The sequence below is a fragment of the Protomyctophum parallelum genome (assembly GCF_964188405.1).
Source record: "Protomyctophum parallelum genome assembly, chromosome: 14".
NCBI classification, from domain to species: Eukaryota; Metazoa; Chordata; class Actinopteri; order Myctophiformes; family Myctophidae; genus Protomyctophum; species Protomyctophum parallelum.
The window spans coordinates 50,209,020-50,235,835 of NC_139709.1; the positions used below are offsets into that span (position 1 = coordinate 50,209,020).

A 26,816-nucleotide genomic window follows, 5' to 3' on the forward strand; every position below is an offset into this window, starting at 1 on the left:
AATGGTTCATAAAGAGATGAGACAAACTGATTATGTATTAGTTAAACATTTCTGCAGGACAGGAAGGCAGCTGACCTGTATTATAATCTGGCCATTTCTCTCACAAAACAAATTGTGCTACATTTACCATAAATCACTGTTTGGTTCAAAATGACCATTGAATAGTGGGCATATAGCTCCACATCACACACATTATTATAAATAGTAACCACCTCTACATCATCTCAAATAAGCAAGTCATGGAGTTATTAATGCTGTACAAATGGTAACAGCAAATGCACATATAGGCCTACAATATTGTATCAGTCTCTTGGATTGACAAAACATTGAATATGCTTTAAATTAACAGCATTTACTGTATATGCTATAGAGGAGTTCAAGGGATATTTCACTTTCAGAAAAACTTTTGGTCATTTCATCATCTACTCAGTTTTATGTAAAGGGAAGTTCCTAAGTTGCTTGATGAAGAATTTAGATATTTGATATTAATTGTATCTGCCCCGCCCCCTTCCTATACAAACCCATTATAATAATAATAATAATGCCAAGGAATAAAACTAATAAAAACAGGGAAAGCAATATTGGAGTGGCAAAGATATTGACCAAAAATAACAGCAATTATATGATTATAGAGTTGAATAGCAATATTACTGTAAAAACAAATGGGTGATGTGACCATGGGGGAGGAGTGTGTGTGTGTGTGTGTGGGGGGGGGGGTGCACATTGGCAACGCCCACGTAGCTCTCTCTTTGCCAGTCCTCCCTTACGTCCTCAGAACACACATAAAAAGGCAAGGCTCTGAGCTCTCAAAGTCATTAAATTTTCTATCTTCAACTACACTACTGCTCAAAATGTCAGGTCGAGGCAAGGGAGGAAAAGGTCTTGGAAAAGGTGGCGCCAAGCGCCATCGCAAGGTTCTTCGTGATAACATCCAGGGAATCACCAAGCCTGCTATCCGCCGTCTGGCTCGCCGTGGCGGCGTGAAGCGCATCTCCGGTCTGATCTACGAGGAGACCCGCGGTGTCCTCAAGGTGTTCCTGGAGAACGTGATCCGTGACGCCGTCACCTACACCGAGCACGCCAAGAGAAAGACCGTGACCGCCATGGATGTTGTCTATGCTCTGAAGAGACAGGGACGCACTCTGTACGGCTTCGGAGGTTAATGATGCTGACTTGATCTACCAACAACCCAAAGGCTCTTTTAAGAGCCACCCATATTTTCTCTACAGAGTTCTTTGCCTTGGATTTGTATAGTAATGGATAATATATCTTTAATTGTAGTTTTGATAACTTTCATGTACCGGGGCCGGGTTGATTTGATATTTAATCTTTATATTTAAAGAGTATTACCAAATATTATAGTCTATTGAGCTAACTTGTTCGTCTATTTCATGTGGTGTTACAATAAGACTGTTGTTGAACACGGGTAACGAATACAATAGTTTAGATAGAGAATATAATGGCAGATCTACAAGCTGACAGTGCAACACATTAAAGCAGATGTAGACCTACAGGGAATTAAGAGCAGACGGGGTGGAGGAGAACAAGTACAAAGCCAACTCAGTTCAACCTTCCAAATATAGAGGTTAAGAAGACAGTAGTCTCAAATGTATTGGGAAACATCATTGCATAACTATGCATTTAGATGTTTCTTATAATTCCAGACAAGAGGACCGCTCTGTATATTAAAAATCACACCCGTGTGAAGTCAGGGGCGCTCTTATCATCTAACTCATGTTGCTATGATTAGGTGATGTAATGATGTGAAACAAACGTTGACAAAACAAACATTAAATTATCTTTATTGTCAATGGCGTTTTTAAAACAAACATTGAACTAAAAACAAACATTATAGGAGTGGCTAAAAACAACTATCAAAACAACAGTTTCTATTACTTCTGGTTAAGCTCTCGGGATGAATGAAATTTGGTGCCAATAAAGAACATGTAGTAGTTAATCCGGTTCCTGGTTTCAGCAGGTCGGTTTCTGTCAGGTAGGACCTGAGGCCTGGACATGTACAATATTCAGAATACAGTGTTTCCCTGGAGTGATGAGAACCATCATCTTTCATTGTTTTATAAACAGGCTAGGAATGACATAAGAACACACCTGCCAGCTCTGAGCTCTCTATTCTGGCTTTAGAAGTCATAATAGTAACAATTCATTAACTTATTATTATATTATACTAACGCAGGGAATATGGTGTCTCAATGAATATGCAGATATAGATATACCTTTATCATGGGGAAATGTGCGTGTCATAAAGGAGGATCAATGCAAAAACAAAACAAAACACATTATGATAAAAAGGGGCTTTAAATGATACATTTACCATGAAATGAATGTCCCTCACAATGAGGACAATAGAGCACCCGACAGAAAACAAAGGGCGCGTTCGGAAATAGCGCACTGAGCGCACTGTGCAATGCAAACTAATAGGCGAGTGCGCTCCCGGTGCGCATTTCCGAACGCACCCAAAGACTCACTCTTTGTGGCAGGATAAGCCAATCATATGCTGGGAGCCACACACTTCATTTGCATTGGCTCTGTATAAATAGTGGTACGAGAGAGAGCACCCTCAGACCTCTTCACTGCATCTGAACTGTTCTATTGAATACAACCACGATGCCTGAAGTAGCGAAACCAGCGCCCAAGAAAGGCTCCAAGAAAGCCGTCACCAAGACCGCCGCGAAGGGCGGCAAGAAGCGCAGAAAGTCCAGGAAGCAGAGCTACGCCATCTACGTGTAGGCCTACAAGGTCCTGAAGCAGGTCCACCCCGACACCGGTATCTCTTCCAAGGCCATGGGCATCATGAACTCCTTCGTCAACGACATCTTCGAGCGCATCGCCGGTGAAGCCTCCAAACTGGCTAACTACAACAAGCGCCGCACCATCTCATCCAGGGAGATTCAGACCGCCGTCCGCCTGCTGCTCCCCGGTGAGCTGGCCAAGCACGCCGTGTCTGAAGGCACCAAGGCTGTGACCAAGTACACCAGCTCCAAGTAAACCGTTCTGTCTGCTCTAAACACAACGGTCCTTTTAAGGACCACCCATCTTTTCCAAGAAAGCGTTTATTCTGATACTAGAAGGATATCACAGTCTCGCAGATAAACCAGTCATACATTGGGTAATAAGTAATGGGCATTGTTTAATTAATAAGCAACAGAATGGATGTCTTATGTTTATGAAGGGGCTTGTGGACATGTATAGATTCATATTTCAATTGCATATAGCTTCAATATGTGTAGATTCAAGTAGAATGTTATCCACCCAAGTTAAGGTGCAGTATGTTTAAACATCTATCATTGTGATTTAAATGCTCATGCTTATAGAAGACGAGCTGCATTTTTTGGCACACTGACAGGATCAATGAAAAATAAAACCTTGTGTACATGTAGCATAAATGTATTTAGCCCCCACATGTTTACAGGATCAATTGAGCACACGAATGAGAATCAATTATCGAATTAAATTAGGCCAACTTTTAATTACATCAGAACAAAGACATTAATAAAACACTGCTGGTAATGCAGACAGTCAGACTGTGACAAGATACATTTAAAGTATGGTATGTTTTATGAACTAGGAAGGGTAATGGAGACATGGTCAGACTGTGACAACATACATTTAAAGTATGTATTATGAACTAGGAAGCGTAATAGCGATGCCCTTATAAAGTGAGCTTACTTTGACGGGGATATTGGAAATGACTAATATAGAAACAGTTGGGTGGCTCTTAAAAGAGCCTTTGGAGTTTGTTCAGTCGAAATGAAGCAGGATTATTTATGAGTAATATATTTTTCTTTATTTCTCTATGACCAAGTTCATAATAAGGCTAAAATAAATTCATAATTGTTTTTTATATTTCTAAAGGGTCTAAGTTCATAATTAAGAAGTTCATAGTTTAAGTCACATTTATGTTTAAAACATTATTATTTTTGTGTCAAGTTGTTGTAATGCTTTTATTTTGAAGAGTCAAAGTCATGTTCTGTATCTCGTTTGGTTTGCTCTCATGTTAATGGGGTACACAGGACTTTTGTATAAGCAATCAAGCAACAAGCATCTAGAAGCAGCAAGGTGCAGAAGCTCCGTTTCACACTGCGCACACAAAGACTTTTAAAGTTAAAAGGTCACAAGAGACTGCGGGCTGTATTTTGTGTGTCTTAAGTACCAGGTCTTATTCCCTAACTTGAGTAAACTAAAGACCTGGAGGCGTGATCAATGCTCTTTGGCCACTCAGAATAGCCAAATGGCATTGATCACGCCTCCAGGTCTTTAGTTTACTCAAGTTAGGGAATAAGACCTGGTACTTAAGACACGCAAAATACAGCCCTGCATGTCTAACTAAAGTCATAAGAAGGGTTATAAGGTCCTGAAGACTGAAGAGATACCCCTTTTGTTTTGCGCGCAGCCAACCGGGTATGTTGTTCGTTTCTGTCTGTATTTTACTTTGGTAAAATGTTTGCTTTTTTTTTTTTCTAAGTATTTTATTAAATTTCCACAAAGTTACAAGTCATCACATTTCATATATCAACGTTTAGAGATCCATACAGATAATATGCTGCTTGTCATCATATAAATACATCACATCAAATACATACATCATAATACATAATACATACATCAAAAAGCACAGACACCTAGGCGCCAGAGAGCGCGAGCGAACAGCACCATGCTTTGGTGCCATGTGTACTATCCGCAGCACCCCCTAACGCCCAAATGCCTGCACCTGCATGTGCTGTTCTGAAGGCCTCGCCACCCGCCAACAAATAGCACCATGCTTTGGTGCCATGTGTGTCTATCCGCTGGCATGCAGCAAGACCCCCAGAGCCACACACTCAGCATGAACATTTAAAAGTATAAAACATGTAGACGCAACCGGGGGTCACATCAGGATATTACTATTTGTCTGGGCTGTTCTAGAATTACTACAGTGCCAAGGTGGGCCAGTTTAGGTGCGTGTGCAGTCTCTTCAGGTCCATTGTTTTTTTCCTTTTAAGTTCGGTTTTAATATGTTTAAAAACAGTGTTTGCGTCAATTACCACGTTGTCCATTGACATTTTGCACCGAGTCTTCCAAATCTTAAAAATTGTCACGCTAATACAAACCCAAAATATATCATAATTTTCTTTTCCGCAGTTAAAAATACCGTACAAAATGTCTCTGTGGCATGGCACCCTCAGGCCTATATCGTGCATCTTGCTCCAGATTGCTTTTGACCTATTGCAGTCGATGAGCAAGTGCCATATGGTCTCTAGCTCTTCACAGTCTGGCATGGGGCATTCCGTTGTGGTCACAAAGCAACTCCATTTAACCACTGCTCTAGTTGGAAGTCTACCGTGGGCAGTTAGCCACATAACGTCCTGCATGTTTCCAGTGACGAGGCCGCTGTTAAAATTATTTACTAGGTTTTTACTTTCTTCAAAGGAGCAGTGTTTAAAACGTACCATACCTCCATATATCTTATTACTTATTAAATTATATATTATTTTATTTGATTGGGTTCCCCAGTTAATATTTAAATTGCTATGTTTTGTGGTGAAATCCCCATATGCCAATTTATAGTATGGCAGTGACAGTCTGCCCCTGCCCCTCTGTTTTCTCCATGTTTTGAGGTCTCCTACCCAAGCTGCTCCACACAGAATGCCCCTAGCCACATTTTTACAGAATGCAATCATTATTTTGCTGCCGACGTCCATTGCGCCAAGGCCTCCCTCTTTGACACTTTTAAACATAAAAATCCTTTTGGTAACCTCCCGGTTGTTTCCCCAAATCAAACGTACACACATCCTATTAATTCTTGTTATGCACTTCTCAGGTGGCGGAAAAATGGTGGCCAGGAACAATAACTTTGATAAAATAAATGTTTTTACAATCCCTATTCTCGATTTATAAGTTGTGTCCCTAACTTTCCATTTTTCAACTTCGGCATGTATTTCAGTTTATTTTCTGTCCCAATTATTTTTAGCACAGTCCCTATTAGCAAAGAAAATGCCAAGTATTTTCATTTCCTCTTTCACCTCCATGAGCAGGGCCGGCCTCCGATCCTCCTCTCCTATCCAAATACATTCCGTTTTGGTCTGTTTAGCTTGGCCCCCGCGACCTGCTCATAGAGGTGAAAGTGTTCTCTAACAAAATCAAGTTCTCTCTGCGATTTTATAAAGGCAGTTATATAAAGTTACGTAAAATGTTTGCCTCTACCGTACATGCTGTCGTTTTATGTTAATTGTAACATGGGTGTATTTTGTCATAGTTTAGTTTTCACGGTGGATTAGGAGGATTGATTAGAAGCTTTCAAATAAATCAGTATGAGGAAACCACTTGAGGGAGTTACATCAACTAAGTCATGTTAGTTTAAAGTGCATGGCTAGTCTATATCAAATGAATAATTTCTGTTCAAATAACACATTTGGTGGCTCTTAAAAGAGCCGGTGGATTGGAGCTATGGCTGAGTCTCTGAGAAATGTAGAGGGAATATTGTCATGGCCAGTGGCCTTGTGGGGTTGAAGGGCACTCAGTTTTTTAAGTACCTCCTCAGTTGTTACCATTGTCAGCTTAAAATCATCTTTACAAACACCTAGGAGGCTTTGATGTGCTCTACACCAAAACGCCCAGAGTGGGAGGGCAGTTTGTTAACCAGGTTGTGGCAATGTTTGTGAAGAAGATGTTTAAGTAGTTGGCTACGTCAAGCTTGCCAGTGATGAGGGTGTCGTTCGATTTGATTATGTTTGCAAACCTGGTTTTAGTTTCTGACCGCAGCCGTGGTTGTTTAGCAGCTTCCAGAGCTCCTGAGGATTGTTTTTGTTTTCCTCTGCTTTATCTTTAATTTGAGTCTCTTTTTATGTTGTATATCTAGAGGAAAGATATGCTGCTATTTGTTAAAAATACTTTATTCCCAACATGTATCAAACAATGCAATGCTCCAACTGTATATACTTTATGTTTACACAATGCTGTACCTCCTCCAACTGTATACTTTATGTTTACACAATGCTGTACCTCCCACTGTATAGACTTTGTTTACACAATGCTGTACCTCCAAGTGTATATACTTTATGTAAATAAGCTGTATGAATTTGTGAGTTTAATAGGCTTAATAATAATTTATATCGTTATCTCCATGATAAATCAATCAATAATGCTAAACCTTAAATAAAATATTAATTTTTTCAACATTTAAACACAGAAAAAAAAGATGTCAAACGAGGCTGATCTGATATTTTATTGTATTTTATTTATTTTGCTTTTTTGAATGCCCCTGATCGTGGCACCAATACATTACATAAAAACTTAAACTAAAACTTAAAAAAATCTGAATTTAGCATTTTCACCAAATCTAAACTAAACCTGCCAAAACCCGCTTTAAAAACGAAGGAAATTACACATTTTCCTAGACAGTTCCAAGTACAGAGTAGACTTAGATAGCATTTGATACAGACTTATAGCGTCTGTATAGCATGTTATGTAGACAGCACTATAATTGCATTGTAGGTAGTCCTAGCACGTCATAGTACATTATGTATAGCATAGTATAGTATATATATGTATAGTTTATATGTATAGTTTCATTATATAGATATTCCACTGTTACGTTCTTAGCTTACGCATGTTGCATGATAAATGCTTTTTATGTGATGTATTCCCATGCTTTTTTGTTCTTGCTTAATGTAAGTCGCTCTGGATTAAGAGCGTCTGCTAAATGCCTAAATTGTACAGAGCCCTGGAGAACCCGCTCAGCTGAGGTTCCCAACCACCGGTATGCGGACCAGTGCCGGTCCGCAGGACACGTGCCACTAGTGGTACGCGAGAGGGGAATTCCAAGTTTTCCCGCTTCTGATTATGCGGCGGGGGGCGGACGGACGACGGTGACGACGACACACCAAACGGCGGTGAAAAGTTGACTCGTCTGTTCACTGACTGTGATTTATAAACGGCTTCGAGTCAGTGTTACTTCCATGTTGCGTATAGCACTGTCCAATCCTTGGTATCTTTACCGTTCATGTATGCTCTGAGGGCAGCAGCAGCTGCAGGCTTTTTTGTCACAATCACGCTAATGAAACCAAACGCTACATGGTGACTGTACAGGATTATTATTTCATGTCAAAACGAAAAGATGATGTTATCCAGGTAAAGTATTAACTATAGGCCTAATGTGTCACATGTTTAACTACGTTTTCCACATGTCCAAAGCAATTTATGAAAAAGACATAAGAATAACCCTTTTTTAATAAATCACACTATCATTGTTGATAATGATATAACGCCATTTAGGTCAATGATATATAACAATAATAGGCCTATAGCAGCGGGTAGCCTATTTAAGGGCCAGTCAACTGTCTTCCATGAGAACGTTAGGTTTTGGTACGATTCACAAAATATCTGTCTGACTGCCCCCCTGGGTTCAACATGTTTACCAGATCTCACAGACCTCTGCTGTAGCAGCAACAACATATATCCCTGCATACAGAGGTCGTGTGAAGGTCATCCTCTCTGTATGAAGGAGACTCATTGTGTTTCCACACACATGGTAGAAACACACAACACCTGCTGGTGGATCTACATACACCCCCACCCTGTGGCTCCCCCTTGTGGAGGGAACAGTTCCTGACACTTCAGTGTCAATGTTGTTGTGATTGGACATGTAGCGTTTATAACAATCAGAGTAATATAACATCGATGACTGAGGAGTGGATCCAAAGCATGATGGACCCCAATTCTTTCTGTTGATGTCATCCTGACACACTGCTATACCAACCCACTTTCCACTCCATTCCACTTCAAAGTAACGCGGTTCAGATATACATTCTTTACTCAACACATTAGACCTAGAGGTAAATCTCAGAGGATTATCTGCATAAGGTTGGTCTACATCTGTTTCAGTCACCTTCCTGTTGTTCTCTGACAGGACGAGGGTTCTCTTCGCTGTGTTTGGATCCAATGACAGAGGAGAGGAATCTGTTAGAGAAAACAGTATGTACACATGATGAAATTGACTGACGCATGCGCACGTTTCAACGTCACAACAAACTTTGTGTGTGTGTGTGTGTAAAGACTGACAAGCGTGGACACGTTTCCACGTCACAACATAACTTGTAAAAACTGTCTCATTGCGCGTGCGTGTAGCTATAGCAGCTGTAGGCAGTTGTGTCTTTCTCTCTCTTGCGCTCTCTCGCTCTCTCTCTCTCTCTCTCTCTCTCTCTCTCTCTCTCTCTCTCTCTCTCTCTCTCTCTCTCTCTCTCTCTCTCTCTCTCTCTCTCTCTTTATTTAATTACGTCTTTAAGGCTGAGCTGGTATTTGACTATGTACATTGTATACTGATATCCAAACAGTTCCACTGTGTAAAAGCTGTGTATCAACATGGACTCACGTTTTAAAAAGGCCTTTCTGATGGTGAGCCCTGGAGCACCAGGAGGAGCAGAAACAGAAGGAGGGGGATTCAGGAGGTCACAGGCAGCAGAGATTCCCTCCTCATGTCTTGAAAAAACACAACTTGTCACTTCAACGCATACTGAAATGAAAAAACATGAAAGAATCACTTTTTTTATAAGATATTATTGGGAGCCTTTTGCCTAAAGTTATTGATAGGTTTTACAGTAGTTTGACAGGAAAGGGGGACAAAGATGCGGGAAGACACGTAGCAAAGGTCGCCGGGCTCAGGACTTGAACCCTCGACACGCTGAATACCACCCTAGGGTGCCTGGACCGCTAGGCCAGCCCAGGCCAAGTCCTCACGTATTTAAGAGTTGCGGGCGCTAGAGGCGGGATCAACGTGAGACTTATGACGTATTGAAGCTGTGACACAGCGCAAATGTAAACAACCTAACAAGACTACAACTCAAAATTATTGTCCCGCTGCTTACGGGTTCATCGTTTCTGCTTGAGAGAGACCAGATGGAGGCAGGAGGAGGGAACCGGTGAACTCAATACTGCCACCATCTGGCGGAGTCAGGTTAACAGAATGACAATAAATTCAAAATGGCTGACTTCCTGTTTGGTTTCGGTCATGACGCCAAGAGACGTTTTTGTAAGTGTGGACATAATACAGGTGTGTACCGATCTTCATACATGTATTGTGGGGCTTCAAGCACAAACTTGTGATGTGTGTGCAAAAAGCTGCGCAACTTTTCGAGTAAGTTTAGTGCCTCAAAAACAAAAACGCTTTTCATTAGTGCAAAGAATAATCTTTTGTGATTTCAATAGACCTTCTCACTGGTGCAGTGACAGGTAGATTTATCTGCAAACGAAGGTCTCTTGTTGGGCTCAGAGTCCCAGCATCTGCATGAATAGATTTACCTGCAAACGAAGGTCTCTTGTTGGGCTCAGAGTCCCAGCATCTCTGCATGAATAGATTTACCTGCAAACGAAGGCCTCTTGTTGGGCTCAGAGTCCCAGCATCTCTGCATGAGCTCCACCAGATCTTCTAATCCAGCTGCTTTCTGGACATCGATTTTACAAAGATCTGGTCTCGCTCCCCTCTCGCAAATGTGGAACTCCAACATGGTCCGACCCACCCCTACATAAAATAGAGGAACATTTTATTACGTGTGTGTGTGTGTGTGTGTGTGTGTGTGTGTGTGTGTGTGTGTGTGTGTGTGTGTGTGTGTGTGTGTGTGTGTGTGTGTGTGTGTGTGTGTGTGTGTGTGTGCGTGCGTGCGTGCGTGCGTGCGTGCGTGCGTGCGTGCGTGCGTGTGTGTGTGTGCGCGCGCAAATAGTTTACCAGCTGGATAGGGACTCTCTCCAGTGAGAATGGTCCAGAGAAGTATGCCGTAGCTAATAAAAAGACGGGAAACATCCAAGCATTAGAAAGAGGTTTTCACACTATAAAAACTTCATTGTATTTATGACTGATGTAGTAGCAACAGAATTCACCTGTAACATCATAGTGAACATGGTGGTAAGTATCTAGATATAGTTAGTCACCTGTAAACATCGTAGGAGCGAACACGGCGGTATGTCGGTCCAAAACCCTCAGGGGGGGTGTAGGAGGCAGTGCCTCCTTTGTTTGTATGGTTGGTCGACTTGACACTGTTGGTCACCGTAGACAGGCCAAAATCTGCTATCTGTTGACAGAAAGAGGAGGCGTTTATGATGTTGTTTAAGCGGGACATGCAGTGACGAGAACTGTTCATTTCAAGAGCAAATTTGGATTTAGTTTTAGCCAGTCCTTTGAATACAGTTTCATTTAGTTTTTGTCAGATTTTAGTCACGTGAAATGTTTGATCTCTTCTCCACTAGTCCCTCCCTGACATTTAGTTTCACTGGATCTCTTCCCTCACGTTTAGTTTTACTGGATCTCTTCTCCACTAGTCCCTCCCTAACATTTAGTTCTACTGGATCTCTTCTCCACTAGTCCCTCCCTGACATTTAGTTCTACTGGATCTCTTCTCCACTAGTCCCTCCCTGACATTTAGTTCTACTGGATCTCTTCTCCACTAGTCCCTCCCTGACATTTAGTTCTACTGGATCTCTTCTCCACTAGTCCCTCCCTGACATTTAGTTCTACTTGATCTCTCCTCCACTAGTCCCTCCCTGACATTTAGTTCTACTGGATCTCTTCTCCACTAGTCCCTCCCTGACATTTAGTTCTGCTGGATGTATAATTATTGTATATTGTGTACCTTGGCATTGAAGTCGGCATCCAGCAGGATATTGGCTGGTTTCAGGTCCATGTGCACAAGGTTCTTCTTACAGTGGAGGAAGTCCATGGCTAGTGCCACCTGGTGGGCTAGACGGAACGCCAGGGGCCAGGGTGGAGGTTTAGACTGGGTCTGTAGAAAGGTTAAGAATAGTTTTGGATTTAGTGTTAGCTTTAGTTCTTTGTTATTATCCACCCCCAGCAGCAGGATTCATAACGGTCAGAGTAAGTAGGCCTGTCGTGTACTAGGGCAGTGGTTCCCAAACTTTTCTGGCCATGCACCCCCTGTTACCTCCTGACCTAGCTGACGCACCCCCACATGGAAATAAAAATTGCATAAGCTATATAGAGACATATATTTCCTATATGCACATAATATGAACCTGAATATGGCATATATAATGCAGCATAGGCTATATTATACATATAGGCCTACTTGCCACAATATGTTTATATATTTTAAATAAAACCATAGCACCACCATTAGCCTTTTCATGTCACGCACCCCCTAGAAGGTTCTTGCATACCATCTCATCTCAAATGCGCACTGTTTAACTCCCGTTCTCTCAACCTCAAGGAATCCATTATCAATAACTACATCTGGATTTTATATTCATCACTGAAACCTGGCAAAAACCTCAGGAATACATCACACTTAACAAATCTACCCCCTCCGGCTATTCCTATATGGACAATCCTCGCCTGGACGGACGTGCCGGTGGTGGTATTGCTGTCATCCACCGGCTTAACATCAAATTAACCAAAATCCCCATCCAGGCCCCACCATCATTCGAATCCCTCACTTTCAAACTATCCGGCCCCAAACCCCTGGTCATCGCAGTCATATTAAGCCCAACCCATCTTTTCTCTCCGACCTATCAGGATTTCTCACACAACTGTGTTCCATATCCCCATCTGTCACACTCCTGGGTGACTTCAATTTCCATGTGGAAAAATCCACTTGCACAGCTGCTTCCGAATTTATGGACATCCTGACACTGTTCAATTTCACTCAACACATCGATTTCCCCACCCATGTTAAAGGCCATACCCTTGACCTAGTCTGCTCCACCAACTCCAGTATCAGCCAAATATCTAGCACCAATGTTGGTGCCACCATCTCAGATCACTTTGCCATAGACTTCCACATTGACACCCCCACCCCCCACGAGAAGCTAAAACGCACCATAAAGTTCCGGAAGTTAAAATCCATCAAACCCTTGTCTCTCTCCGTATCCCTCTCTGACGCCATCTCCATCTCCTGTTTCGTTCCCCCTTCCCTAAAACTTGCCTCCACTTGCCTCCATCACATCGATCCATCACACCTCGACCCTGACTCCCCCAATAACTATCGGCCCATCTCAAACCTCCCATTTCTGTCAAAAATTCTGGAACGAGTCGTCACAAACCAAATCACTGCATACCTGGAAACAAACCACCTATATGAACAATTTCAATCCGGCTTCCGCACCAAACACAGCACTGAAACTGCCCTCCTCAGAGTCACCAACGATCTCCTGCTATCTGCTGACACCGGTTCACTCAACATCCTCATCCTCCTTGACCTCAGTGCCGCCTTCGACACCATTCACCACTCCATACTCATCTCACGCCTCAAATCCACCCTCGGAATCACTGACACTGCCCTCTCCTGGTTCCAATCATATCTCACTGACAGACAGCATTTTATTTCCATCAATAACTGCCAATCACTCACGTCACCTGTCACCCACGGCGTCCCCCAAGGTTCAGTACTTGGTCCCCTCCTCTTCATCCTCTACATGCTCCCCCTTGGCCAGATACTCCGCACTCATGGTCTCCGCTTCCACTGTTATGCCGATGACACTCAACTGTATCTCCCTGCCAAAACCATCACCGCCATCACCCACTCCACTCTCACCTCCTGCCTGACTGACATCAAAACATGGATGCAAACAAACTTCCTAAAACTCAACTGCAATAAATCTGAAATCCTCATCATTGGCCCTGACTCACTCACCCGCTCCTCCCATGACTTCTCCCTCACCATTGATGGCTCCACTGTCACCCCCTCCACCCGAGTCCGCAACCTTGGTGTCATCCTTGACCCCACCCTCTCCTTCCAGCCCCATGTCAACCAGATCACCAAAACCGCCTTTTTCCACCTCCGTAACATTGCCCGCCTTCGTCCCAAGCTATCCCACACGGCCGCTGAAACACTCATTCATGCCTTCATCACATCCAGACTCGACTACTGCAATAGCCTCCTGTATGGCGTCACCACCAAGGTCCTCAAAAAACTACAATATGTTCAAAATTCCGCCGCCCACCTACTCACCAGAACCAGATCCAGGGACCACATCACACCCATCCTCCGCGAACTCCACTGGCTCCCAGTCAAGTCCAGAATTGAATTCAAAATACTCACCATCACCTACAAAACCCTCAACAACCAGGCCCCCCTCTAAGTCTCTGAACTCATCAACCGCCATGTCCCCTCCCGCTCCCTCAGGTCAAGCACTGCCAACCAACTGGAACCCCACAGATCCAACAAACGGACATGGGGAGACAGGGCCTTCGCAGTGGCTGCCCCTTCTCTTTGGAACTCACTCCCAACCCACATCAGAGCTGCCCCCACCTTCGAAATGTTCAAAAGCACACTCAAAACGCACCTTTTCAAACTGGCTTTCCCTACATAACCCCCCCCCCCCACACACACACACACACACACACACACACACACACACACACACACCCTTCTTGTTTGCTCCTCTTTTGATTTTTATTTCTAGTTTTTAACCTTTTAAACCTTTTAATTTGTTTTCTAATACATATGTCTGTACTTCTTTCTGTAAAGCGACTTTGGGTACCTAGAAAAGCGCTATATAAATCGTATATATTATTATTATTATTAATGCGCACCACAAGGGGTGCACGCACCACAGTTTGGGAACCACCAAAAAGATTTAAAAAATGTAAAGGAAAAAAACTAAAACTAAGGACATTGTGTCTATCATTTCAAACAATTTGTAAACACACTTTCAGTTAGTTAACGTCTTTGTTTTTTTATTCTAGTTTTGATTTAGTTCAGTTGACGAAGATGCGTTTTCAGTTTTAGTTGTGGTTATTTAGTTAGTTTCAGTTGAATTATAAAGACCTTGGTGAGCAGAAAGGACTCCAGGCAGCCTCCCTCCATCAGCTCCATCACTATACCCTGCATCTCTCTGCCCATCATGGGGGGCCGGCCGCGGTACATCCCATAGACCCTGGGAACAAACTGCTCTGCATCTTCCATGTGTCTTGCCTCGAGACACAAGGCAGCATACAACGTACCAGAGCTGCAGTACGGGGTCAGTTTAGGAGGGGAAAGACAGCAGTTAGAACCCAAAATGTTATAATAATATATAATGTTATAATTATGTAAAACTGACTAAGATCATGAATAAAATAATAGTGTGAATGAAGATAATTATCAATAGATACATTATGTAGCTCATTGTCATCATACCTGTCATCATGATTAAGCAGCTTTATGGCCACTTTGCCCAGGAGCTTGTGTGTGGCCTTAAGGACCAACCCAAAGCTCCCTGAGCCCATGAATTCCCAGTCCTCCAGACTGTCGTCTCCAATTGGCCCTTTGCCACTCTCTGCCATCTCTCACCGAAATCTAGAGGGAGACAAAGTACAGGAAAATGTATGTGTCCAAGTGTCCAAACTATATCATTCTATCATTCAAATACAGTATATTTATAGTACTTTATAGCAGACTAAGTTCCTTTTGACACATTTAAAGTTATGAGAACCATGAATATTCATGCATAGCATAACCTCCATATTGTCTACACGTGCTCCAGCCCTGCAGCTGGCCAGATGCAGCCAGCGCAAATTATGGAATACTTTTTTTGTTGTGTTTTGGGTCAATGTATTAATTTATGTTAGGTAGCCATGTAATAATAATAATAATAATAATAATAATAATACACTTATACAGAGTTAACCCCTTCTGGTGTTTTAAGCATTATGTACTTTAGCTGTTGAAAAATAGCAGATCTACATGCTCGTAGTTCTACGAGCTTGTAGATCCCTGGATGGGGGTCCCTGGAACAACATATTTTCAGATGGGTGTCCCTGGAACAACATATTATCAGATGGGGGTCCCTGGAACAACATATTATCAGATGGGGGGCCCTGGAACAACATATTATCAGATGGGGGTCCCTGGAACAACCTATTTTCAGATGGGGGTCCCTGGAACAATTAACATATTATCAGATGGGGGGCCCTGGAACAACATATTATCAGATGGGGGGCCCTGGAACAACATATTATCAGATGGGGGTCCCTGGAACAACCTATTTTCAGATGGGGGTCCCTGGAACAATTAACATATTATCAGATGGGGGTCCCTGGAACAACATATTTTCAGATGGGGGTCCCTGGAACAACATATTTACAGATGGAGGGGTCCCTGGAACAACATATTATCAGATGGGGGGCCCTGGAACAACATATTATCAGATGGGGGTCCCTGGAACAACATATCAGATGGGGAGGGGGGTCCCTGGAACAACATATTTTCAGATGGGGGGTCCCTGGAACAACATATTTTCAGATGGGGGTCCCTGGAACAACATAGTATCAGATGGGGGTCCCTGGAACAACATATTTTCAGATGGGGGTCCCTGGAACAACCTATTTTCAGATGGGGGTCCCTGGAACAATTAACATATTATCAGATGGGGGTCCCTGGAACAACATATTTTCAGATGGGGGTCCCTGGAACAACATATTTACAGATGGAGGGGTCCCTGGAACAACATATTATCAGATGGGGGGCCCTGGAACAACATATTATCAGATGGGGGTCCCTGGAACAACATATTATCAGATGGGGGTCCCTGGAAAAACATATCAGATGGGGGGGGGTCCCTGGAACAACATATTTTCAGATGGGGGGTCCCTGGAACAACATATTTTCAGATGGGTGTCCCTGGAACAACATATTATCAGATGGGGGTCCCTGGAACAACATATTTTCAGATGGGGGGTCCCTGGAACAACATATTATCAGATGGGGGTCCCTGGAACAACATATTTTCAGATGGGGGTCCCTGGAACAACCTATTTTCAGATGGGGGTCCCTGGAACAACCTATTTTCAGATGGGGGTCCCTGTCGAGAGGAGTTACACATAGTTGCATCTCGTTGCAACCACAGTGACCCTTGCATGTTGTAGCAAGTGTGGTTTGGGCTTCCACTTTAGAATCTGCCTCACAAGGCCGCACGGACGCACGCACGCACGCACACACACACGCACACACACACACGCACACGCACTGGGAGGGGGGGGGGTAGTACATGATGTAACTGTAGCTCTGTGTAGAGAGAACAGCGCAACAGGATGTGATCACCGAGGGAGAACATCATGGCTCAACAGGAAGTGAACACAGTCACAAAGAAGGCTGCTGCACATCTTGTTCAGCAACGACAACATGACAGAAGTGAAAGTAAAGTAGGAGAAAAATGGCTTCTATAGACCGATTCCGTACCGGTTTCATGGTCGCAGCCTACGTATTTCCTGTAGGCGGACTCGACATAGCTGCGGGAGTAAAACCCTCACCAGGCGCACCTCTTCCACTACAGTGAACGGCAGAGTGACTGATGTTAGTTTGCCTCAAACTTTACTCCTTTACCTGCTTTTTTACTAACACTAACATTACAAAGATGCCCAGAACATCGAGATGAACCTGTGTAGTTTATGGCTGCTCCAACAGTAGTGGCAACATAAAAATAAAATAAAAACGGAATGTCTAATATCCACCGCGATGGCGGAGACCAGAGCCATTGAGTAATGGTTGAGAAGAAGCAGTGAAAGATACATAACGCCAGTCTTACCCAATACCAAATATTTCTGTTTTATTAACACAAGGCTGCTGTACTTTATACCTCATACTTTAAATGCTTAGTATGAGGTATAAAATACAGCTGCCTTGTGTTCATAAAACAGAAAGATTGGGTATTGGGTAAGACTGAAATTATGTATCTTTCAGGACCCTTCACTGCTTTGTCTCAACCATTACTCAATGGCTCTGGTCTCAGCCACAACGGTGGATATTTTGACATTCCGTTTTTTTTATTTTTTATGTTGCCACTACTGTTGGAGCAGCCATAAACTACACAGGTTCATCTCGATGTTCTGGGCATCTTTGTAATGTTAGTGTTAGTAAAAAAGCAGGTAAAGGAGTAAAGTTTGAGGCAAACTAACATCAGTCACTCTGCCGTTCACTGTAGTGGAAGAGGTGCGCCTGGTGAGGGTTTTACCCCCGCAGCTACGTCGAGTCCGCCTACAGGAAATACGTAGGCTGCGACCATGAAACCGGTACGGAATCGGTCTATAAGTTTTATGGAAAAACTTCCAAAAAGAGCCCACACATGTTGCTCTATGATCTGTAGAACTTTACCCAACATGGATTCCCCATTTTCACCTGAGATCAGATTCTAAAAAGGTCTTCTACATCCTGACAGTTTTCTGAAAAAGCTATGTTTCTATATGTCAGTGGTTCTTCAATTTTTCTAAAGAAAAGTGTAGGTCTGCTATTTTTCAATAGCTAAAGCATAACATGCTAACACCAAAAGGGGTTCCCGCCCGAAATGGGCTAAAGAGCCACATATTGGTCTATAATCTGTAACTTTAGCCAACATGGATTCAGTCCTTAATGAGTTCAAATGTCATCCACACTAAACTAAAGTGATGTGGGTCAACTCAGTGTACAAGTTTACATTCACTAGATCTATAGTTTGTTGTCCTTACAGTGCAAACAGGTATCTATACATTTATTAGATCTATAGTTTGTTGTCCTACCTTACAGTGTCAGCCGGTGTCTCAGGAGGTCTGTTGTGTCTGTTGTGTTGTTCAGTCACAGGAGAATGTCTTGATGTCTGTCTGTCAGCACAGATGGGAGCCTAACTGTATGGAGGGAGAGAGAGAGAGAGAGAGAGAGAGAGGGGGGGGAGGGGCCGAGGGGGAGGAGGAGGGGTGACAGAGAGAGGAGAGAGAGAGGGGGGGGAGGGGTGACAGAGAGAGAGAGAGAGAGGGGTGAGAGAGAGAGAGAGAGAGAGAGGGGGGGGAGGGGAGGGGTGACAGAGAGAGAGAGAGAGAGAGAGGGGGGGGGGAGGGGAGGGGAGGGGTGACAGAGAGAGAGAGAGAGAGGGGGGGGGGGGGGAGGGGAGGGGTGACAGAGAGAGAGAGAGGGGGGGGGGGGTGGAGGGGAGGGGAGGGGTGACACAGCAACAGCCATTGTAAACCAACCAGAATCTCAACTGAGAATACATGTTCAAACCTGTCACCCTGCACTGCTGTTTCATAGACTTCAAAGACAAGCACTTATACCTGTTGTTGTTCTGTAGCTGCTGATGCCCTTTTAGGATGACCAGGGGCGGGGGGGGAGGCGTGGTTAGCAACTTATTACTCAAATGCGTTGATGTCATATTCTACCATAGGCCTATAATAATGCCTATCATTTTATTATTAAACCACTCTGATCTCACTTTGGTTTGGTTTTAAATGCAAATTCTGGTCATGGGTAGTATCATGGGCTGACTTGGTACCGTACAGCCTAGGGGATATTTCTCATGTTATTTTAACAGATTTCACTTAATAGTAGGCTACATTTTGCAGGAAAGAGGCAATGAGAGCTTTACAACAGAAAGCCAACTATTAGGGGACTAAACTATTAGGGCATTTGAACACTGATGCCTGTCAGTCACATTGTGGGACATGGTCTCAATCTGTGGGACGCCTGAAAAGTCCTGGCAACGAGGGACTGTCCCACGCCAAGGGGGACATCTGGTCACCCTACGTCTGTCTGCACTGTAAATGGTGCATTTATATAGCGCCTTTATCCAAGGCGCTTTACATAGAATGTGCATTACATTCACCCATTCACACACACACACACCTTTACAGAGATTGTACATTACATTCACCCATTCACACACACATTCACACACCTTTACATAGATTGTGCATTACATTAACCCATTCACACACACACACACACACACACACACACACACACACACACACACACACACACACACACACACACACACACACACACACACACACACACACACACACACACACACACCTTTACAGAGATTGTACATTACATTCACCCATTCACACACACATTCATACACCTTTACATAGATTGTGCATTACATTCAACCATTCACACACACATTCATACACCTTTACATAGATTGTGCATTACATTCACCCATTCACACACACACATGCATACACCTTTACATAGATTGTGCATTACATTCACCCATTCACACACACATTCACACACCTTTACATAGACTGTGCATTACATTCACCCATTCACACACACATTCATACAACTTTACATAGATTGTGCATTACATTCACCCATTCACACACACACATTCACACACCTTTACATAGACTGCACATTACATTCACCCATTCACACACACATTCATACAACTTTACATAGATTGTGCATTACATTCACCCATTCACACACACATGCATACACCTTTACATAGATTGTGCATTACATTCACCCATTCACACACACATTCATACACCTTTACATAGATTGTGCATTACATTCACCCATTCACACACACATTCATACACCTTTACATATACTGTGCATTACATTCACCCATTCACACACACATTCATACAACTTTACATAGACTGTGCATTACATTCAGCCATTCACACACACATTCATACACCTTTACATATATTGTGCATTACATTCACCCATTCACACACACATTCACACACCTTTACATAGATTGTGCATTACATTCACCCATTCACACACACATTCACACACCTTTACATAGACTGTGCATTACATTCACCCATTCACACACACATTCATACACCTTTACATAGATTGTGCATTACATTCATCCATTCACACACACACACACATTCATACACCTTTACATAGACTGTGCATTACATTCAGCCATTCACACACACATTCATACACCTTTACATATAGACTGTGCATTACATTCACCCATTCATACACCGATTGCAGCAGAAGCCATGCAAGGCACCAACCAGCACATCGGGAGCAATTTGGGGTTCAGTGTCTTTGCTCAAGGACACTTCGACATGTAGACAGGAGGAGGTGCTGTGGTACCAAGAGGTGGATGCATAGTCAAAGAAACCTTGTACGAGGGCTCCTGTTAAGGTCTTCAAGGTGTTTTTGTTGACCAGTGAGGAGATCCTGTAAAGGAATCTTGTTCTTTGATTGACTTTTTTGATTACGTTGGTGGCCATTTTATCACCGGAAAGATTAGCCTCCAGGATGGAACCTAGGTAGGTAATTTCATCTTTTCGTGTGATACTATTGTCACCCACTCTAACCAAGAAGCCACCTGCCTTGCTGAGATTACTATTAGATCCGAAGAGAATGGATTCTGAGAATGGTCTTCTGTCCTTCCAGAGAGCAACATGGAGTCCACCGTACGGTCTTCGCAGATTTGCGTCTGGCCACTGAGAGCACTTCTATGTTTTACTGGCAGGCAGCGAAGGCCAAGGAATTTTCACTGATCATTGCAACGGTTCACAAGATTAGCCCCGGGCAGACATGAGGCAGGCAGACAGGCAGGCAGACAGACATATTCAGACAGGCAGACAGGCAGACAGGCAGACAGACAGACAGACAGACAGACAGACAGACAGGCAGGCAGGCAGGCAGTGTATATGTATACAGTATGATATGTTTATGTATACATATGTATATATATATATATATATATATATATACATATATGATATATATGATAACAGTGCCTCTCACTTCACACAGGTGTGATTTGTTTATACTGTGCGTCGTGGTCGATCTATCATAATCCAGCTCTATGTTCTCCACACGGTCATGTGACTGCTTTGCTCTGGTCACACTCACTGTTGCCATGTCCGTTTATTATAAGCGACTTTGGGCTTGTTTTTTCCTTTAAAGTTGCCTGTAAATTATAGATGGTTGCGGCTTTTGTTTCTAAAGTGTAGTTGTTTATTTGGTCCTGTTTCTAAAGTGTAGTTGTTTATTTGGTCTTGTTTCTAAAGTACGGAACCCCTTAGGGGACATTCCTAGGTAGATTATTTAACCCATTCTGACCTGAGATCAGATTCTATAAACGTCTTCTACATCCTGACAGTTTTCTGAAAAAGCTATGTTTCTACGTCAGTCGTTCTTCGATTTAAAAAAAATAGCAGACCTACAAGCTCGTATCGCGCCACTCGGTGGCGCGATACGAGCTTGTAGATCTGCTATTTTTCAATAGCTAAAGCATAACATGATGCCAACACCAAAATGGGTGCCCGTTCAGAATGGGTTAAGAGATGGTGGTTTATGTTTTCTGGTATGGAAAAACATTTTAGATGTTGGCAGAAAAAAAACAAGGCTATAACATTTTTCTTTTAGGAGATGGAAATGTTTTGAAAGGGGAAAGATATTTTTTTTGGAGGGGATGACAATTTTGGACGGGGTGACAAAAATAAATCAAGGCTGTGACTTTTTTTTTTAGGAGATGAAAATGTTTTTAAAGTAGAAAGATATTTCTTTTGGAGGGGATGACAATTTTTTTTTAGGAGATGAAAATGTTTTTAAAGGGGAAAGATATATTGTTTTGAGGGGATGACAAAAAAAATTTAGGAGATGAAAATGTTTTGAAAGGGGAAAGATATTTTTTTTGGAGGGGATGACAATTTTGGAGGGGGTGACAAAAATAAATCAAGGCTGTGACTTTTTTTTTTAGGAGATGAAAATGTTTTTAAAGTGGAAAGATATTTCTTTTGGAGGGGATGACAAATTTTTTTTAGGAGATGAAAATGTTTTTAAAGGGGAAAGATATATTGTTTTGAGGGGATGACAAAAAAAATTTAGGAGATGAAAATGTTTTTAAAGGGGAAATATATATTTTTTGGAGGGGATGACATTTTCTTTTTTTTTTATAGTTTTTTTTTTTCACTTCCTGGGGGCGTCTTTGGGGGTCTCAAGGTTCGGGGACCCCCAGGGACCCCCAGGGCCTCCCAAATGGTAACTCTGTCATTTCTCTACCGTTTTGGACGGGGGTGGGCTCATTTGAATCGTGGTCTAGTTTCTAAAGTGTAGTTGTTTATTTGGTTCTTGTTTCTAAAGTGTAGTTGTTTATTTGGTCTTGTTTCTAAAGTGTAGTTGTTTATTTGGTCTTGTTTCTAAAGTGTAGTTGTTTATTTGGTCTTGTTTCTAAAGTGTAGTTGTCTATTTGGTCTTGTTTCTAAAGTGTAGTTGTTTATTTGGTCTAGTTTCTAAAGTGTAGTTGTCTATTTTGTCTTGTTTATAAAGTGTAGTTGTCTATTTGGTCTTGTTTCTAAAGTGTAGTTGTCTATTTGGTCTTGTTTCTAAAGTGTAGTTGTTTATTTGGGTCTTGTTTCTAAAGTGTAGTTGTTTATTTGGTCTTGTTTCTAAAGTGTAGTTGTTTATTTTGGTCTTGTTTCTAAAGTGTAGTTGTCTATTTGGTCTTGTTTCTAAAGTGTAGTTGTCTATTTGGTCTTGTTTCTAAAGTGTAGTTGTTTATTTGGTCTTGTTTCTAAAGTGTAGTTGTTTATTTGGGTCTTGTTTCTAAAGTGTATTTTTTTGGGGGTCTTGTTTCTAAAGTGTAGTTGTTTATTTAGTCTTGTTTCCTATAATGTTGTTTAAAACAGTGATTCTCATACATTTCCATGTCAAGTACCTCCACATTAAATGTATTAAAATATTCCACAAAATGTGTTCGTTTTTTTCCCCATGGCTAGTTCTTTTTACCCCCCAAGATTTTGTTTTTGGAAAATATCGATCTACAAGCTCACATCGCGACGCGTTGTGAGCTTGTAGATCGGATATTTTCCAAAATCAAAATGTTGGGGTATTAGATATTTTCAATTATCATATTAGTCGCATCTTTTTGGGATTGTTTTTGGATGATTTCCTTATTTTTTAAATATCAGTGTATATTTGTACGTCTCTAAATGTTATGATGAATTGAACAAGGTGGACCCTGTTGTAAACAAGTGTAATGCTTTATTGGGTCGTCCACTCGAATACTGGACCACTCGCCCCGGTGCTTGCCCGTTTTTCCTCCCGGAATTTTCCCCAGTGAGGGGGATAACTTTGTAATTATGCTATTGGCTGTTTGTATTCTTTTTGGAAAAATATAAAAAGATACTCCTGTGGAAAGGCCATATTATTTTACTTATATGGACCCTATAAACAATTTAGTATTATGTAAGGTTTTGCCCACTCAAATGGTACCTCGTCAGATAATCCCCACATATCCTAGAACAATCTGTGAACAGACTTCACTGTACTAGCTTTTCATAAATTATATTTGTACTTAGGCTGTTCTGCTGTCATGAAAGTTTATAGTTAGAGAAATTCAAAGTCCAGCCCACCCCTCACTGGGGAAAATTCTGGGAGGAAAACAAAAACGGGGCGAGTGGTCTTGTTGTCGTCCACTCACAGTTAACAGTCTTTGTATTGAGTTTGTGCTTGAAATGTATTGTAATTCTGCAAACTGTTAATCAATCAAATCCATGGACCTAGCTGCTTATTTCTTTCACGCAACCACACAACCTGGCAACACTGGTCACACTTCCTGCTTGGTGTTAAAAAAGTTTGTAGGAGATTTATTTAGTTGCTTTGCTTTAAAAAAAAAAAAAAAAAAAAGTTTATTATAATTATTATAATAATTATTATAAAACAACACTTTGACAGTGAACACTGTGACATTCATAGTTCTCATAACAGCAACAACAACAACGTCGTACAACGAGCAGCAGCCAGGCGGCAGGCAGCGGGCCGGAGGCTGGAGATGCCTCTATGTTTACAGTTTATTGAGATGAAAGTTCCAGTCCCCACACAGTGACAGCACTCCATGTTTACGGCACGCACAGACAGACAGAATATTCTGTAGGCTATAATACTATTAATTACACTGCACTGCACATTGTTTGCTTCATTTCCTTTATTTACTGCGGATTGCACCGAGGTTTCCATTGGGAAGCTTCTTGTAAAGAAATTTCCCCTGAAGCAAACCCGGGTTCACAGAGTCCTGCATGCTGACGTTTGATGTGGCACGCCGCACTGTTCATTAATTTCACCTGTGTCCGGTTAGGTTAGGATTTGTTACCACCCCGCTCTCAGAGTAATTTATTTCACCTTGTCCCTGTTAGGTTAGGACTTCTCCCTCCCACAGAGTAATTCCGCCAGGTAAAACTATCAAAGTGAAATTCCTAGTTTGCTCGCTTCATGCAGTCAATGCAGACCCAGCTCCCAGACCCAACTTTGAGAATAGATTAATGGCGATAATTTTTTTGTCGCGTTAACGCAGCACGTTAACGCTGATAACGGCCCAGCATTAATATATATATATATTTATATATATATTTTTTTTTCATATAGTATAGGGTTGGTATAACCGTATACTTCTACCTACTACCTAACTGCACAGGACAGCAGTTGTATCCCTGTTTACTTTAGTGTTTTAACCATTTTTCGGTTTTGTTGATAAATTGAATACTAGAGCGTCGCAGTCCCGCCCCTACCAGGGCCCAGGAAATGATTCCCCGTTCATTTTCCTCATAGACATTTCAAACAGTATTTATTTAAAAACCTTTTAAGCCTCGTACAAATTTAAGCCAACTCGAGTTGTGACAAATCATGACAACAAACACAATTTGTCAGGCCGAACAAATAATTAGAAAAAGAAGAAAACGGCAGGTTACAACACATTTTTGTTGTTTTTCTTCTTTGTAATTATTTGTTTGGTCCAAATTATTTGTTTGTTGTCATGATTTGTCACAACTCGAGTTGGCTTTGTCTTTGGCTTATAAGGTCTTTAAAAAAATACGTTTTGAAATGTCTATGGGAAAAATGCATTGGGATTTATTTCCAGGGCCTGGCGTAGCACGCGCACACACACACACGCACACACACACGCACACGCACACGCACACGCACACACACACACACACACACACACACACACAGGCTCGGAACTTCGGAAGTGGTGGAAGCCAAGGCAACGTGTGCATTAAGCTGTGGAACCTGCCTGATGTATGCGGCGCAACATTGTATAGGCCACTGTTTGTTGTGTTGCGGCGGTAGCTAGAGGAAGCATGCCAGTGGGGTAACAGCGAGAACGGTGGCCTGTGATGCAGGTGTCGCGGAGGCGGAGGTTGCGCATTTTAATTAACTAATAAAGTAATTATTAATGTTACATTTGTGAAATGGAAAAAGGCGCTTACGACCTCCATAATATTATGCTCAATGCCTGTGTGAAAAGTGAGAGTGATTGGTGCAGGAGCTACGACAGTGTTTCTGACACAGACAGACATTCATTCAGACATTGAGTTAATTATAGTTTGATGATGATGATTTGATTTGATGATGAGCAAGGTATACACTTTCATGTAATGACATTTACATAAATTAATAATGCATAATTATGAAATTGGTATGCTTTAGCCTTTATGCAAGTCATTCTCACCTTGTGAAGTTTCTAATCTGTGAGTCAGCCTTCAAATCGATGTAGCCCAAACCTACATTTCAGTGACAACTTCAAGTCCTCCACCCGTTTCTTCAGTCGAGTGATTTCATCCTTCATCTCATCCCTCTCACTCGATGCCAGGCCAACAGCGGCAGGTTCAGGGGCTGTGCAGTAGTCGTGGTCACAACAAGGCACTTTTATCGCAGTTTCAGCATCACCATCCACGCCTCTGACAGTCTGATCTGGGCTGTTAGTGGGTCTTTCTCTCCTCTGCCAAACACTAACGCGTTGACGGACTTCATATCCATTCCACTAGAACACAGGCAAGGCCCCCTTTCTAAGCCAATGAAGTCCACCTGGAGTCTATCACGTTCTTTAATAAAGTGCCTACTATAGCACCGAGGAGTGACGGTGAAGCTTGCATATCTATGCCATCAGATGCCAAGAATATGACGTATGACCCCTTCCCCCAATATTAAGCATCATCATTCAACCTCTGTTATTTGTCCAAAGTCTGCCATAAAATAGTTAACGGTAGGCTTACTTACTCATGCTTTATCCTCAGGACGGCGCGCCATACATCGATCCACTGAAGTGACATGAACTTGAAATGACTGGGCTGAATGAGAACA

General features: G+C 42.2%; 3 protein-coding genes across 3 annotated transcripts in view; 2 read left to right on the top strand and 1 right to left on the bottom strand.

Annotated features, from left to right (window-relative positions):
* LOC310870334 (receptor-interacting serine/threonine-protein kinase 2-like) overlaps window positions 1-14,996 on the bottom strand; it is a 76,379-nt gene extending 61,383 nt beyond the window's left edge. Inside the window, exons 1-5 of the mRNA XM_083781517.1 lie at window positions 14,772-14,996; window positions 11,619-11,768; window positions 10,921-11,060; window positions 10,718-10,770; window positions 10,294-10,436 (exon numbers count right to left, since the gene is read on the bottom strand). Coding sequence (XP_083637643.1) covers window positions 10,381-10,436; window positions 10,718-10,770; window positions 10,921-11,060; window positions 11,619-11,768; window positions 14,772-14,909 — 537 coding nt within the window. The 5' untranslated portion in view covers window positions 14,910-14,996 and the 3' untranslated portion in view covers window positions 10,294-10,380. The remainder of the gene's footprint in view (window positions 1-10,293; window positions 10,437-10,717; window positions 10,771-10,920; window positions 11,061-11,618; window positions 11,769-14,771) is intronic.
* Window positions 852-1,163, top strand: LOC310870854 (histone H4; the record flags this gene model as incomplete). The annotated part of the gene is made up of 1 exon (XM_083782199.1): window positions 852-1,163. One exon carries the CDS (start codon window positions 852-854, stop codon window positions 1,161-1,163), a length of 312 nt encoding a protein of 103 aa, XP_083638325.1.
* On the top strand, window positions 2,752-3,006 carry LOC310871379 (histone H2B 1/2-like; the record flags this gene model as incomplete). Its single annotated transcript, XM_083782864.1, has 1 exon — window positions 2,752-3,006. A coding segment is annotated over one exon (255 nt), but the record flags the coding sequence as incomplete, so codon positions are not given.
* Window positions 14,997-26,816: the final 11,820 nt, after the last annotated feature.